This window comes from Serinus canaria, chromosome Z (assembly GCF_022539315.1).
Source record: "Serinus canaria isolate serCan28SL12 chromosome Z, serCan2020, whole genome shotgun sequence".
Taxonomy (NCBI): domain Eukaryota; kingdom Metazoa; phylum Chordata; class Aves; order Passeriformes; family Fringillidae; genus Serinus; species Serinus canaria.
The window spans coordinates 37954207-37971431 of record NC_066343.1 but is presented as its reverse complement, the minus strand read 5'-3'; the positions used below and the strand labels follow the sequence as shown (position 1 = coordinate 37971431).

The window sequence follows — 17225 nt, the reverse complement described above, 5'->3', positions numbered from 1 at the left end:
TTCTTTCCCCTAGATATTGAATGCAACACAGTATTTCCTTGCAGCACCTGTGGCTCTTCAGTAACCACAAGTGATAAATGAAAAAGAAAACATATTTTTCCATTGCTTTAATTTTTAATGCTTCCTTTAATGCAATCTTTTAATGCCTTTCATTGCACAATATTTCATTGCAGTTGCATAAGATTTCACTTTAAAAAAATCTTATGAAAATATGGCTCATTTGCTCTTTTGCTACAGAAGTCAGACAGCTCAATCTCACAGTACTGCAGCGTATTCTTTGGTTCAGCTGTAAGACATTTTATCCCCTGTGCAAAGTGTATTTAGCAAGCTTTGTTTACTTAGCTGAATGTTTCTTGACTATCTCAAGGTACTCCTTCACATCATCAGGAGACCCCAAGACAACAGGCACTCTTTGGTGGATATCCTCAGGCACTATATCTAGTACAGCTTGATGACCAGTTGTAGCTATGCCCCCAGCCTTCTCAATAACATAAGCCATAGGATTGCATTCGTAGAGCAGTCTCAGCTAGAAGACAAAAGTCAAAATTGCAGAAGTCAGGCCAGGCAATGCCAAAAAACATGGCATGTAAATATATTTGGCATATGATTTTAAACCAATCAATATTCTAAGTACTCTTTATTTCATATAAACATTGATGCAACAATGAAATTGTGTGGATCTTTCTTTTAAAAACACAGTGAATGCTGGATTTTCCCCAATCTGAGCGCTTTCTCCATAGCCCATGTTGGCATTGTGCTATCTACAGAGAGATAAAGCTTGTATGTTAAGACAACTGTTAATAAGGCAGACCCACATAGGAGCGTGTGAAAATAAAAACATGAGCTCTGAGCCTGCCACTAGGTTTCTCTAATGAATAACTGCATCTTATCTGCAACCTGAGGCAATATTTTACGGAGAATTACAAAACAGATCAAAGGTCTTTGCTGAATAAACAGTCCCCTTGTCAGCCTGTAAGTGCATGATCTTCCCTGACTGACCATTGTCCTGGCAGATGCAGCTAGGCACAGCTCCTCCAGATGACACCCTCTTACCACACACAAGATGCAGATGGTTTTCTCTTCTCACAGTGGGTCAACTACATTTAGTCTTCTTACAAACTAGTTTGTGCTAGAAATCTCAGGGTAATGCAGATTCTTTGCTTTGTAATGTTCTACTCGACTGGGATCAGAACCACCGGTTTTGTCTGATATGGTGCAGGGGAGCCTGTTTGAGCAGCCCACCCCCCGGCGTGTTCCACAAGCTGGATATGTTTGCAGACAAAGAGAAGTCACTGCAGTTGAAATAGGTGAGAAGCAGCCCTAGAACAGGTGTCTGACAACAGGCTGCTGTCTCTTGTGACGGTGTGCAAGGGATGGCCATATCCCCCCCACAAGACATACAAGCTACCAAGTTACAAAACACAGGCTCTGTAATCAAAATATTGATCTTGATAGTGAAATGCCTACATAATGTGATATTTTCTGTAACTGGGCTAATTCAGGCTTACCTTTCCTTTGGGACTTTTGGAGTTAGCAGGATACAGAAAGATTCCTCCGTACACCAGGGTGCGATGCACGTCTGCCACCATAGATCCTACATACCTCCCACCATACGGTGAACTGCCATCCTAGAGAAAAACATTCCAATAAAAGTAACTGGACAGCACACCAGGGCAACTTCCCCCAGATGCCTCTTTAGCAGTCCTAACATCTTTCATCTCTGTATCGTGCTTCATTGATAATACTCAAAGTAGTTTTGCAGAGTATGTCAGTATCCTCTTCATTTTCTAACTAGGAAAAGCCAAGGACTGACAGAAGACTTCAGCATAGATGAGCAGTAGTGTCAAAACCAGAAAATATCTGGCTCTAACACTTGGAAAACACTTCATTTCCAGTTGCAAAAGCTCATGTGCTAGGAATTTATACCGGGGCCTTGTCTTTTCTAGCAGAAAAAGAATCAAAGAGCAGAAGAAGTGATCTTTCCTACTTCTTCCAACTATTTTTGCCAGCTTCTGCAATTTTTTTGTTAAGAAAAAGTTAATAGTTGACTTCTGATGTGACTTCCTTATTCTACTCCCTGGCGTACATTTTAATATCTACATAAACAACAACTTAAGCCTGGAAAGACAAATGTTTTATCATTTATCAATCTTCTTTCAAAGCAAGATCAGGAAGGGACACCTACACCTGACAACAGTAGATGTTCACATGTCACTGCCAGTGTAATAACTTCAGTGATGAAATATTTAAGGCATGAGAACCTTTTATGGGCACTCCTTGGAGCTTTGGGGCTCCTGACACCAGGAAGTTGCACAAACACAAAGCAGCCTCGAAACTACACTGGGTTTTCAAGAGAGAGGCACTCCTAGGACACAGCTCGTGTGACCACGGAGCAATGACCCACTGCCATCTCCACGCTGCTCTCCAGCCACTCAGACGTTACAGTAAGGAAGCAGCAATACAACACAACACAACACAATACATTTGACATGTCGATCAAATTTCTTCATCACCAGACAAGATTTCCTCGCTACTTGATTACCAGATGCCCAGGTTTGCCTTCAGCACCATTACTCACGTTCCTCATTCAGGAAAAAAGATTAGAAAAAAGACTCAAAAAAAAGAAAAAAGGAAGAAAGTAAAAAACGTAAAAGAGGTGCAGGGCAGTATTGGAGAATGCTGAAATATCTGGTTATATCAACTGTTGTTGCATTAGCAATCATACATCAAGTTATATTTCAAATAGACAGGAAAGGAAAACAAGCTCTGAATAGTTCGTGAGAGAATGAGTGATGGATCATAAAGCTGGAAATCGTGAATGGTGTTAGTCATCAAAGAGTTTCTCTGAAACAGGATATTTTACCTCAGGGAATTTCTTCTTTTTGAGATATTCTGTGATGGCAGGATCAAAATATTTAGCATAGCCTTCATTGAGACTGTAGATATTTCCCTTCTTTTTGATTTTCACATCTCTTTCCACCAAAATAAATTCTCCAATTGCCTAACAATAAGAAAGAAAAAATAATTGTTAGCATTAATTGCTCACTTATTTGCAAACCAAGGCAAAATCCAATAACATACACAAATTAATAAAAACTTACTACCACTGTCAATTTTTAAATCATTCAGTACCTACAAAAAAGTAGTCTTTGCAGTCTACATACAAGATATTTTGTTTATACATAAAACACAGAGCATGAATCCTGTCATCATACTGGCTTACTCATACTACCATTCTAATAATTCTCTATTTTCTACGCCCAAAAAATGCTATTTGTAGATTTGTTTATCTCTCCATTTTTTTCCTAGACTTAGAACAATATAATTTTCAGAACTCCTGGGAGTTTGGAAACTGAGAGTGCTAGCTGAATCATGCATAAACATCTTCAAAGAGCTGCAGATACTCCAGCTCTTTTTCGCTTGGGCTAACAGGAAGCATGTGACCAAGGACTGGTCTGTTTAGTTTTCTCTGAAGTAAATTTCCAAGTTAGTGCTAACAGTAAACAAAATAACAGGCATGCATGCTCAAAGTTAAATCTGTTACTTGAATAAAGTCAAAAATGCATGCATCTATTTAAGCTGCTACTAAATAGAGAGTACCAAGTTATATTTCCTGCAGCTTGGTCACTGCAGGTTCTAAAAATTTAAGACTGGCAGGTGGCACCCTGACTGATCACAAAGAAACAGGCCACTAAAGCAAACTCCTTTCTGCTATGATCAGCATGACTTTTGTTTTAAAACTCATGGCAAAAGCATGCTATAACGTCACATCATCCATACACATCACTTACTCTTTTACACATCATGGTGGGATCTCAAGATACAGAAGAAGGTTAAATATTTATGCTCCTCTGGTTTACTAAGGTCCTAGCATTAAGGAAAAGACAAATAAGACTTAAATGGTATTTTGTACTGCAGAAAACTGCTTATTTTAAATATCACATGACTGCACACGCTGTGTATTTGCTCTGCTGACTCGGCCGTCTTCCTGTTGTTCAGTCACACGTGGCACCTCTGCATCAGACAGGTGGAATGCAACTCTCTTGACTCTGTTGCTGATGGGTTATAAGTACATTTGTACTTCATTCCTTCATGCTACCTTGAAAACTGCTCCTTTGGTTGATTTTCCTAGGGCCACACAGTTCTTATAGACAGTGCCTGGCAATCCCTAACACAGAAACAAAGAAACAGAAGATCTTCTCACCGGATCCAGCATGAAACAGTTGACACCACCAGCAGAAGTTGCCAGTACCAGCATGGTGGCACTCCCATAGAGTGCATAACCAGCTGCCACGAGATTACGTCCAGGCTGTAAAGCATCTTTCTCAGAAGGTTCATTAGGGGACACCTAGAACAAGAAAGAGGGTAGTCAATTTTATTTCATTTCTACTGCTGGTACATGACAGGGCTCTGGGATAGGGACAGTCTTCTGCTCCGTATCCATGCCATGTGGTGGCACAAGTATTCCCATGATCCTCAACTGAGATTCCTACTGGATGCACTAATACAAATTATACATAGGATACAAACACATTGATCTAGAAATGCACTTCTAACTAAGCCTAGCAGGAATGCAGGAAGCAGGAAAGGATTAAGGAGATAATAAAGAGCTATGCACCTCCTTGTAGCTGATGATGAACACAACTCAGAGGAAAACTCAGAGGCACAGTTGAAAAGAAATGAAACATGACTCACAGAGTTCAAAGTTGATCAAAAGTACTTGGGATTTTTTTTTTTTTGGTTTTCTTTTGCTTCACACAAAAATGAATTTGAAAATAGCTACTTTGGAATATATGACGACATACAAAAGATGATTAAAATGGACAGTTGGGTGTGTTTTATCTGATTTGCTTTTTCCCCCATGTTGTGACCTGTAAGTCTGGTATTTCAACCTCCTTCAGACAGCGTTTCTGCCTTTCAGAGTGAATTAGACACTTCAAATGCATATGACATGTTTCAGCTCTGGGTTTTTTTTGAAGCCTGTCCTCAGGCCAACAGAAATATTAGTACAGAGAACAAGGAAACCTGACAGCACATTCTCCAAGTAGATGACAACCACGTGGTATTTTGCCTCAACACAAATATTCATGAAACCTAAGACATGGGGTAATTTCCAAGAGGTAATTTCATTAGCTGGCTAATTAAATATCAGCTAGGCTTCCATATACACATAGGTTCTTCTTCTTCCAAGAGACTAATTCAAATCCTGACTTCCAAGAGACTAATTCAAATTAGTCTCTTGGAATTCAAATGTGTCTGTGAAATACTAGATTTAACTTAAAGCTGGCCCTGAGTCTCTTTCACACACAAGTTTAGTTAGATTTTATTGTCTTCCCATGTAATTTTATTTCACCAAAAGCTGCACAACAATGGTTTTTCCTATTCTACATGAAAGAATTTTACCTTTCTATAAATTGCAAAGATGGTCCCAATGGACACAAGACAGTCAATATTTGATGAACCATCTAGAGGGTCTATGCAGACTATGTATTTACCCTAAAAAACACAAAAAAGAGAACCAGATTAGTGACAGCATTTACCCACTTCCTCCAAATAAAAACATTTCAGTAAGTAAATTTTCTCAGAGACTTACACAGCAATATAAGCTAAAACACCTTCATCAATTATGAAGTAACTGAATTCAAACATCAGCAATTCTTTGGTCCAGATTTCAACCCTTAATTACAACTGTGATTTGTGCCAAACCAGAAGCTGGGAAATCTTTAAAGTACATAGCAGATGATAACACAGGAAAAGTGAAGTTTTCTCATACACTTTTAATGTGAGAAAAAAAAGGGGAATACTTTTACTGGTTTAGTTTCATCTGTGTAAGTGAAGTCAATCCTCTCATATCCACCATCTAGGCTAAGCTGCACTTTCTCTTTGGTTACAACATGTCTTTCTGAATAGTAAGGAGAAAAAACAAAATGAAGATTGGCCTTTTTTTCATATAGAACTAAAACCTCTACCTATAGAGGTACTAAAAAGCTCTTTAATGGCTGCCATGCCTAAACTATAAATTTTCCTTTATCTATGCTCTGAAATGGTCAGGTACTACCTTAGCCAGACTGATCTTACCCTGGGTTTTGGGAACTCAAAAAGAAATCTCTGCCTTATTGCTGGGTTAAGGTATTCAGTAGGATGCCTTAATATAGGAAATTGACAGTACAGGGGAAAAGCTGAACTAACTGTACCTTTTAAATATTTTTTGCCTTCATCATTTTATTCATAGTTGTCTTAATAATAGTGTGTAACAACAGTGTTTATTTGTTTTTCACTTGATTTTATTCTGCATGTCAGAAACTTAAATTTAAGTTCAGCAATGTTTTACTCTGCAAGTAGGAATTCCTGGTATGCATTGATAAAAACGGTGTATTGGCTCACATTTAGTTTAGAAAAGCATTAATACTTGGACTCCCTCAGTGATCTTTGAGAGAATTTGTTCAGACCTAAGAAAATCCAATGCCTAGAAAATAAATTTTGAAGATTTCTCATCAGGGAGAGAAAGAACCTCTTTAAAAAAGCAAACTTCATTATACTTCGTAAATTATGTTTTTGCTGTTTGTTTTTACTAATTTTTTTCTCAGATTTTTATATGATCAGACCAAAATATTAGCTGGGGAATAGGAACTATCCCAGAATAAGAGCATGCAGGCTTGTAAATATAAAGAATAATAAATGTAAAATATGCTTTTGTTTCATTGTTGCTAAGTCTTTCATAGGCTTCGAGGAGAATTTTCATGAATTAAAGACCTCGAGATTTGACCTGCAGAGAACAGCTCATCAGTGTCCCACTCAAAAAGTAACACTTCAAAAGGGCTTGACTGACTCAGAGCATAGTTCCAGAGATAGGATGGGGATGAATTAAACATTTTCCCCACAATAACAGAAAGGTGGAAGAAAAAGAAAGTCGGGAGGAACAACACATAAAAAAATAAATCAAACCAACAAACATTAGTCTGGAGAGCAGAAACGACAGAAAGAACTAATGTTGACCAACACTCTCTCATGTGGAGCAGTACACCTGTACAGGCTGATCTGAAATCAAGCAGGGAGAGCTTTTAAAGTTACTAACCTGTTTTTCAGTTTCCACTATCACAGCATCTTTGTTTTCTTCGGACACGATAACACAGGTACTGAAGGATGACTTGAGCATGTTAATCACCAGGTCATTGGAAAGAATATCCAGCTTTTTTACTTGATCTCCAGTCACATTGGTAGACCCAGCAATCCCATAGCTAGAGCAATTGCAAGAGAGAGCATTTCATGAGAACAGAGTACTGCATCTTCTAAAGGGTTCTGTTTCTTACACCTGTAAAACCACCTGTAAACATCCTGCACTTTCAAATGACATGGCAGCTCTCTAAACCTGTTTTATATTTACTGGCCAGTGAATTCTTGCTGAGACATGTTATCACTAGCTGTGTTTGCATATCTAGAAGTTGCTGAGAAATACAAAACAAGGAATTGCATTTCAATAGTTTGTGAACTATAGTTAAACACAGCCAGACCAGGCTGTGAAGGCTGAGTTACAACTGTGATTTTTAATGAGCACTTAAGACCTATTTATTCCTGTATTCCAGGCTCTGCAAACCCTAAAAGCTAGGAATTCATTTGAATATTTTATGTTTTAAAAGCATATGAATATATACTTTAAAAAATATGAATATATATGTGAATCTGACCACACTAGTTATCTAGTTATGCCATATCCTCTATATGTAATATACTCCTGATGAGCAATATGATGTGCAAATTGCAGTAGAAAAAGTCTGTTCACAGATAAAGCAACTGATTAATGATTTAATGTTTTCAGTTTTGATTTGAAGTAGTAAATGTCTCCTTGGGAAAAGAACTGAGAAATACAAATAAGAAATGCAAATAAAATGCTGCAAGCTAATCAGAATCAAACCATCTGGCACACGGAAACACCAGGAGACCTTATGATAGGTGATTACGTAAGCACGCAAAACAGGGAAACGGGAAATTTAGCTCTTAGAAGGGGAAAACCATAGCCAGCTCAGCACACATTCGGGTGACTCTTAGGTCTTGCAGCTACAGTTCATTGGTTAGGCTGAACACTGGTATTTCAGATTTTATGTAATAACACTGGACACTACTTTAGCAATGCATTTCTTCAGTTTTATGCATAAGACAAAGAACAAGACCTCTCTGTCTGTGTAACTCTCTGTCTTTACCTCTGCTACAGTGACTTGAATATCTTTCTGCCACTGTGAAAGTGCTTTTAGAAAAAAAAACTTGGAACACCGTCCTTATGAGTGGAGGCATAGCAGCAGAACAGCTTCTGTACCCCATCTTTTGGGGACTCCTGGGAGGAGGAGATGTATCAGGTGTGGGGCCTGCAACTGGGAAGGGTCTGCATGTCTCCCACAGTTGCTCTGCACCTCCCATGCTGAGCAGCACTAAGCACATAGTTGAGTCTGAGGATGGTCCAAAGAAATGGATTGCAGTGATCCCTACTTGTTCACATTCCCTGACAGGAAAGCAAAATCTCACCACTTCTTATAAAATGCAGTTCCACAGTAGGAGGCTTATGAGGCCAAAGCCTGCTACCAGGCTGATGGAGAGCCTCTCCAGCACTGATGGAGAGTTAAACCCGCTGTGGAGGGGATCATAAGGCAAGTCCATGGGCACAGATACCAAACCTGTGGGCAGCTGCTGACTGACACACATGTGAGACACTAAAGGAGTAGGGCCCTAAGCTTACAAATCAGATTAGAGCTGGGACACCCTGGTCTCTACTGATAGATACAGGAGGCATATGAAAGGGCTGGCACATCACAATTACCACATTACATGCGTGTAATGAAGTCAAAACAGAAAAATAGCTCAAACATACATAAGTGGAGGATTTTTGCCTTTTTTCTCAATATATTTTCTCTGCATAGCTTGTAGAGGCAAGTTCATTTTCTCTTTACAAGATTTTCCATTAAGTAATGAAGTAGCCCATGTTTAAAGCCTTGACCAGCACACAACTCAGGATATGAAGATACTTAGCAATTTACTTAGTAAGTAAAATACTTATGAGGATTAGTTACCTACAAGTACTTTCAGGTATTTCACATTCCAAGAGTTCCAAATTCCTTCTGATGCATCTCCAGAACAACATCCTTCTGACTGGCTGACTACAGACACTACCATTCCTAACTAGTGCACTTTCTAAAAGCCTTAGATATCCAAAGTTTCATAAAAAAATTCAAGTGGCTATGATGCACTATTAAAAAAAAAACAAAAAACACTCTGAATTTGATTTGACACCTCAAAGGATAAAATGATGCCTTGATATTAAGCATCATGCAATGAACAATAATCCAGCCTTATTTTGCTAGGCTTTGTCTTTCAGTATATTTGGTCTTATGGCTCCAGGCACTCGCACCTGCTGAAAGTATTAAGTTCTATTATCAGCAAGCATTTCTCAAAGACTGGGCACCTGGGCACCTTACACTGTTGAAAAGTCATAGGACTTATGTCACTTGAAAAAAATCAAGAAACCAAGATACTTCCACCTCTGTGCGAGAGGATGGGTTGATGCAACCCTACTCACAGGCTTTTCTGGTGCAAGAAATACCCATTCCCATCCTCATCCCGACACCCACCACCCCGGAGGCAGCAAGATGCCCTGGACCCGCGGGGATGCGGAAAGGTGCGGGGCGCATCCCGGGACTCACAGGTTGGCAATGCCCGCTTTGCGGACAGCGGTGGAGATAGCTTTGATGGCCGTGCAGAGGGAGTTGAGGAGCTGCGTGAACTCCCCGGTGCCCTTCGCCCGCCTGCCTTCCTCCATCACGAAGCGGGTCATGGTGATGACATTGGTGTCGAAGGTGGACCGGTCCGTCATGGTGGCGGCGGTGCGAGTGGGGCCGCGGCCGCCAGCACCGCCACTTGCCTCGGCGGGGCGGGCCGGGACGGGGCGGGGCGGGCCCGGCCCCGCCACCGCCGGGGTGCGGGAGGGCGGCGGCAAGGCTGACAGTGAGGAAAGCGATCCCACCCCTGCCTCCCACCGACACTCTGAAATATACGCCGCGGGGAATCCCCGCCGCACCTTTTTTTTTTTTTTTTTTTTTTTTTTTTTTTTTTTTTTTTTTTTTTTTTTTTAAACCAGATACTGTCTCCTACATTGTGCGGGGAGAAGCGAGAGAAGGATGCTTTGGTGCTTTGGGCACTCGTTACGTGAACGGCACGGAGTTGATCGAGACACTGGTGCTGGTAGTTCTGTTCTTATTGTTCGCGGTGGTCCCACTTCAATGTTAACGATCCTGAAACTGTGCCCCAAAATTCAGAAGTCAGCTCGGTTTCACCACTTGATTGCAACACTCTGTGAGTGTGATTGTAGATTATAGAGAACCGCACACAATCTACAGAGCAAGGTCAGTATCTCCTGCTGCACAGGAATGCTCTCATCCTGACTCTTCAGTACAGGAAAACCACATATTCAGTAACCGATTCCATCAAGTATTAACTTAGTTTACAGAGGTCATGTTAACCCCACGTGCCCCAGCCTTACCCAGCACCATAAAAAAGCTGCAAGGAAAAAGCCCCTGGCAGTTGGACCCAATGAGACTTTCATAACAAACCCTCCAAACCTGTTCAATAGAAAAACAAAGGCTGAGTCCCACTTCAAAAGCTAGCAGTTAAAGCACTTCACACAAATACTGCTGCAAGGGAATCTAGACCCTCCCGAATCTCATTTCTTTTGGTTCTAGCCTTTCTGATTTTGCAGCAAAATCAAACAATATGTTTTGCTGTTTATGTTTGATAGAAAAATCCAAGCACTAGTCAAGGAAACCAGGTTGGTCCAACTCCTGACCCTAGATACACCCTTTCACACAATAATTTTACAAACACAAACCTGAATACGAGTGTACTACTCAGATTTTTTGTACTAGCTATTATTTTATATTCATATTATCTAAGAAGACAAATATTTAAAAAAATTATTTTTCAGTAGAATACATTAATGAGTTTAATAAGCACGGTCTCGAATTCTAAGTTGAAACCACAAACTGAAATCATTCCAAATGGTGTCAAACACAAGGCAAAAGTCTTTTACAAGATGCACGTCTTTGCATACATGAACATTCTATCTTCATGCAGAGTACATTGCGTATCTATGCATTAAATACTTGGAAGGCATGCATAAATGTCTTCTCCTAAAAGTGTAAACAACTTTGGCCTAATTTGCTCATGCCCAGTATTACAGACACTCCTGAAGATATTAGATATGAGTAGTAGTGCTCTTCTGAACAAGATATTTCTGTCTTTGGCAAGTGGTCAACAGCCCACTATCATAAAAATGTTCTTTTGAGGCATGTGGATTTGGGAAAATTTACAAAACATGGAAGTTAGCTCATTCTTTAAGGGTAAGCAATGCTTTACAACCATTTAGAACAGCTATTTGCAATCTCAATAGTTGAGAAGAGCAAATAGCAAAGACCCAATAAAATGTTGGATGAGTGCACTGGAATTGGGTAGCAGCGAGCAGGCAGAATAAACTGGCGATATATGACATGCAGTTATAAATCACAGAGTCTCTGATTAGGGCCAATTTGCCTTGAATGTGAAGACTTAACAAGCACAACAGTAATCTGCAGGAAGAGCTGTACTTCAGTATAAAATAGTCAAGATCAGTTCAAAATATACCTAAGGTTTTGGTGTCTATGCCTGAGGATAACAAACGTCTCTTATCTTACAGGGAAGATATACTGTCCTTGAGTTGATGATGAGATTTTGTCTCTGAACTTTTGGGGTTTGTGAGATGAGTGAGAGATGAGTTTTACTCCTCCATTCCCACAGGTAGAAACAAGTATTGTGAACTGAAATTGCAATCATTTGAAAGGTTGCTGGTTTCATACAAGTCCATCCAAATGTGCATTTTCTATTATGGAGAAGGAGAATTATTTTCAGCCTATTTAGCATGTCCTCAATCTTCTGTATTTGAGCCAACTCACTAGAAGATTGAGATTAATCCACCTCTACATGCCTAGAGGCCTTAGAATGTATGCATAAATTAGTCATTTCTTGAATTTCACTCTTAGTATAGAAAGCTGACATGACATTAATTAATTAATTAATATCAAATGGTTGAGGGTAGACAAGCCATGCAGCCCTACAGCAACCATGCTGTTTGGTAACTATACAATCAGTGTAAGTTTAAAAGTAGGCTTTACATGTTGTGAACCTTTGGCTTTAGAAAACAGTAGTTAAACATTTATTGAAAATGAATCTGTGGATTTGAGAAGGTCAGTCAGTACTGGTTGACTAAACATTGCTGAAACAGCTCACTTCTATACAGAAGAAAACAGGGACTTGTTTGCGCACAGATGACGTCAAGTAGACATGGTTCACAGCAGTTTTAGAACTCCAAGATTACAAATCCATGTAACTACTTTGAAACAAACTTTTCTCCCAGCACATAGAACCCCAGTTGCGAAATTATCTTGAAAATCGGACAAACACTGATGAGAAATCCTTCAATAAAGATTGCCTCTTGTAGGTTCAAATGCCAGACACAAAGACAATAGGAGTGAAACTCCGTCACAAAGGACTTTTTTTTTCCCCTGAAGTAAGAGTGTCCATGTGGGAAAACCAGCTTTAGATTCCACTTTTGCTGAAGAAGAACTTTCTTTGTGCAGGAGGCTCACAACTGCAGAAGTTTTGTGCTGGCTGGGTAGACAGAAGGTAAGATCAGGCAAGTTACATGGAGATGATTTGCAAGGCAATGTCACTCCACCAGTACAGCTGCTCTCTGCCATGGGATGCCATGGTGATAAGGGCTGGAGCAGCTTCAAGGGCACAAATCAGGCAGATCCTGCCTGCTACAAGAGATGGATCCAGGTGAAAAGGGGAACTGCACATGTGAAATCAGGAAGATTTCTAGATGTACAATCAATCTTTTGCCTTCTTTGTTTCAGAAAGTGCTTAATTTTGCCCATGTGAATTTCCTGTGTGAGAAAGAGTCCACACATAGTCAATAGACAAGAACATTGATATAACTGTGATAGCAAAGTATCTCTCTGAACACAGGTGAAATATAGCAAGTGTCATAAACAGATGTTTAAACATAGGTAATTATGAGTATAAATTGGCTGAAAGGTAATTTCTTTGTGTAGTAGATGTAAAGGGGTTTCATTTGATATTATGCATTATAGTACTATAAGTGATTAAGAAGTAGAGATGAACTATAAGGCTGATATTAATGAATGTGAAGGGATTTTCCCGTGCCTGGTGCCCTCTTGTGGGAATGGAAACACTGTCAGCATTTCAGTGTGAGACCAGCTCATGTGAGACTACCTTAGCAGTTTTCTGGAGGGAGACAAAGAACTTAATGTGCAGGCAGTAGATCCTGGAAACAGTCTGTGTAACTCTGAAATACAGATATTGAACCATTAGTTTTATATTTCTGTATTTTTTACTTATTCACAAGATTCTACCAGGCAAGTAAAACAAGATAGTAAATATAAATTATTGCATTTGCTATGACTTCTCATCTTATAAAATGTATAAACTAAAAGTATTTTAAGTAATCACACCAAGTCTGTGTAAAGAAAAAATGAATTTAACCCTCCCCCAAAACCAACAACAACAAAAACAAGTCAAAACACAAATAAGCAAACAAAAACAACAACAACAAAAATCAACGAAAAAAAACCACTCCAGAAATAAATCCCAAAACCACAGTTAAAACCAGATAGAGAGTTTAGTGCTGAAAGATGAGACTTCAAAACTAGGCTAAGAAGGCAATTAAAGTGGAGTTATAATTATATAGTTATAACAGTTCCCTTTCTGGAAATAAATAACTTCTGCCAATACTGAGTAACATGATGTCATGATTACATGACACAGTTTGTCAATGTAACAACCAACTAGAAAAACAAAAAATATTTGTTTAAAATTTAAGTTGTAAACCTGCAAAATTCAAGGTTGATGGAGGAAAAACGCTTAATATAAATGGTCATACTACATTCTCAAACCCTAATCATAGGTTAGATTGCTGGGAGACATTTTCTATTAATGTCCTTACAGATTTATTTGCTGTGTTAAAAAAATATTTATATTGTATTTCCAAGTATATTCTGTCTATTTTTTTCAGATCCTATTCTTCTGGAAGAATTACATGGACAGTGTTACAGAGGTCCAGCTCATCATTTTTTAGCTATGGTAATTTAACTGTACATGATTCAATTCAGAATTTCTGAATTTCAATTCAGATAATCTGTGTTAATCAGCACAACTAAAACTGTTTTCCTAGATAAAGGTCCAGAAGACTGGTTGGCTTTTCCAGGTTTATTGACAGTGTGAGGACGATCAGATCTGAACACTTCTAGTAGTGATAAACATACTATGAAGCATGATGCAGAAATGCAACATAATATCCAAAAAAACCCTCCTTTTGTGTAAGCAATAAAAAACATGGCCAACAAATGAATGAGTGATGGTTTAGATGATCACTCTCTGTTCATCTCTACCATAAGTATTCTGTTCCATGCCTGAAGTACAGACACTAAACCTATTTAAAATTACTGATAACTATTACATTTTAAAAATTCATTTTATCCATTGTTTGCATAGTTTGCCACAGCTTCTGAATTCTGAATAAGAATCAGCTAATCCTTATAATCATGCTGTGTTGTAGGGAGGCTGGTAAGGAAAATCAAAGGAAAAACTTTATCCTGTGCCACAGAGAAAAAATGTGACTTCATGAAAAGCTGACTGGTTACTTTGGGAATTCACTCTGTTTAAGAAAGAATTAAGGAAAAAGGGATAATGAGGTATTTAACTCAAATATATCAGAATTGCATTTGCGCGTATTTTCTTTTGCTCTACTAACCTGATATTTCTTTGGTGATACAACTGTGAAAAGTACAGGAGAAAGTGGAGAAGGGATATACCAACCACATACAGGGCCAGCTCTGGAGAACTGGAAAGAAAGTTGAACACAAACAGCTAGGACATTTCTGCAAGTTGGTATGACTTTAGAAACAGGGAAGATAGGTGGGTAGCAAGAATACTTCAGGTTGCTTAAGAGTCCATTTTATTATGATAGGATTAATAAATAGTAGCTCAAAATCCTCTTACATTAACTAGTTATTGGGATAACTATAATATCCAGTTCTAAAGTCAGATATTAAAACTTGCCATCATTGCTGCAAATAGTATTTCCTTACTGATGGCAGTAGTAGCAAAACCATTTCCTTTGACAATGAGAGTATCAGACATGCATGGCCATTTTTTGCTTTCTGCATACAACCTTTAGCACGTGAGGGATCTAGTCCACACCTGAATCTTGTAGGTGGCAGTGCAACACAGAAAAGGCAGTCATCACTCTTGCTTGAGATGCACGCTGAGCAACTTTGTCTTGGTTTGTAGTGGTTTTGGGTATATGCTTTTGTTCTTATCAAATGATCTATTGTAAAATCAAATTCACCTATTCATGAGTACATGTCCAGGTTTAAATGAAAAGCATAATTTTTAAGACCACTCAAGAGTCAATTTCATGACTCACACACACATGGAAATTTGCAAAGGCTAAACTCCTGCCCTTGCCTTGCATGGTCCCAGTGCCAGTTCATCACATGACACAATGCTGATACCCAAAACACAGTATGTGCCAAGACAGGAATAACTCAACTCAGTAGATGGCAATGTCAGAATCAGGCTTTTGATCATAAAAAAAAAATATTTTTTCCCATTTGATCAAATTCCAGCACCCAGGCATATTAGCTCCCATTTGATTTTAGAATCTAGGTATGAGAGCTGCGGGGCATATCCACTCAGGGCTCACCTCCTGCAAGCGGCAACTAGAGATGCTGCTTAGAAGAAGATGTGAGCCGGGCCTGCACACTTTCTCTTCCTATTCCTTCCTTACATATGTAGACTAGTGCTTCTAGAAGGTGCACTCCTGTTGCTGTAGCCCAGCTATATTTGTGATCAATAGCCTAACAGGAAGCCATAACTTAAAACACTAGTGTATGCAAGATACAGCTCTGCCGTCCTAGGAGCCTGCTACATTATTAAGCAGAGGTATCTCCTTCTGTGACTCTGATGAAAACAGCATGAACATAGAGAAAAGGCAACAAGGATACCAAGGATATGGCTTGTTATGAACAAAAAAAGGGTTACCCATTTTTTTTTCCAAAAGTAGAATTACAAGTTTAACCAGTTCTGGTAGAGGAGTGCTTTTGTTAGCTGCTTGTCGAATCACCTGTTAAGTATCGGGTCGTTTGCCATCTATGGTTGAGAATTCACTCTATTGTATCAGCATCAGCCTGCTTGTGGCCAGGTGGGAGGATGGCATCCCCCCAGACGGTGGAGGGGAGGGAACCAGGAGTTGATATGCAGATAAGTTTAGAGCCAAAATGCAATGGAGCAAGCCCCTATTCCAAACGCAATTAATAAACCCCTAAACCAGCGAGCCAATATGGAACTCAGAGATCAAAGTGGTCTCTGGACATCAGGGGTGAGGTGAGAAGCCAGCAGAGACTCTGAAAACCTTAATGGCCCCTCAAATCGGCATCGGTAGAGCGAGCCCCTGAGTCTGCCAACTCAAAATCGGCAACCTGGGGATGTACACCCCTGCCTGCTCTCGTGAGCCTGGACACCCCAACTTTGTACCTTAGTGGACAAAGCTGCATTTGTCTCCTTCTCCAAGTCGCTCCAGGGAGCTGCGACGGCGAACCCGCGGATCCATCGGGCCTCCCAGCCTTGAGCTGATCACTTTTAATAAAGGCATCAAAGAGGGAGAAATATCTCCTGCCCTGTCTATTTCATGGCAGAAGAAAAACTTTTTTAGTGTGACTCAAAGGGAATCACAGAACGGGTCGGGTTGGAAGGAACCACAGTGGGTCATGTGATGCAACCTTCCTCTTCAAGCAGGGTTATCACAGAGCACATGGCACAGGATTGTGTCTAGATGTCCAGAATATCCCCACTGAAGGAGACTCCACAACCTCTCAGGGCACTCATCATAAAATGGTGACCAAAAAAAAAAAAAAAAAAAAAAAAAAAAAAAAAAAAAAAAAATCGAAAAAAAATCGGGTGTTCTGTTATAGACACTTAATTTCGGAGCAAGTCACTTGGTTTATTTCCGGCTTGCGCTATCCACAGAGACTGTGCAGTTCCAAGGCTCTGCCATCAGATGGCAATGCTTATTTAGGACGAGCTACTGCAGAACCAGAGCCTGGCTGCTCTCCGGGGCAGAGGACGCT

At 39.6% G+C, this 17225-nt stretch overlaps 1 protein-coding gene and 2 long non-coding RNA genes across 4 annotated transcripts; 1 reads left to right on the top strand and 2 right to left on the bottom strand.

Annotated features, from left to right (window-relative positions):
• Window positions 1-92: 92 nt before the first annotated feature.
• On the bottom strand, window positions 93-9897 carry LOC103822944 (fructose-1,6-bisphosphatase 1). The gene is made up of 7 exons (XM_009097980.4): window positions 9690-9897; window positions 7076-7238; window positions 5404-5496; window positions 4205-4348; window positions 2864-3001; window positions 1509-1628; window positions 93-526 (listed from the first exon to the last, which is right to left on the bottom strand). Exons 1-7 carry the CDS (start codon window positions 9857-9859, stop codon window positions 335-337), a joined length of 1020 nt encoding a protein of 339 aa, XP_009096228.1. The 5' UTR covers window positions 9860-9897; the 3' UTR covers window positions 93-334.
• A 165-nt stretch (window positions 9898-10062) lies between these two features.
• LOC127061077 (uncharacterized) lies at window positions 10063-16894 on the bottom strand. Of its 2 annotated transcripts, XR_007780519.1 has the most exons (4): window positions 16633-16894; window positions 14849-14938; window positions 13312-13384; window positions 10063-12962 (listed from the first exon to the last, which is right to left on the bottom strand). It is a non-coding gene; the product is annotated as an uncharacterized LOC127061077 (long non-coding RNA). The 2 variants fall into 2 exon arrangements; XR_007780518.1 differs by having other exon boundaries at window positions 10063-13384.
• LOC127061078 (uncharacterized) lies at window positions 12635-14446 on the top strand. The gene is made up of 2 exons (XR_007780520.1): window positions 12635-12699; window positions 14111-14446. It is a non-coding gene; the product is annotated as an uncharacterized LOC127061078 (long non-coding RNA).
• Window positions 16895-17225: the final 331 nt, after the last annotated feature.

Excerpts from the sequence above, each read along its gene's own strand:
- LOC103822944 (XM_009097980.4), bottom strand. The coding sequence starts at position 9,859 with ATGACGGACCGGTCCACCTTCGACACCAATGTCATCACCATGACCCGC. Across the intron at positions 5,497-7,075 it reads TAGTGGAAACTGAAAAACAG|GGTAAATACATAGTCTGCAT; the intron begins GTTAGTAACTTT and ends TGTGTTTTTTAG. Across the intron at positions 4,349-5,403 it reads TCTTTGCAATTTATAGAAAG|GTGTCCCCTAATGAACCTTC; the intron begins GTAAAATTCTTT and ends TTCTTGTTCTAG.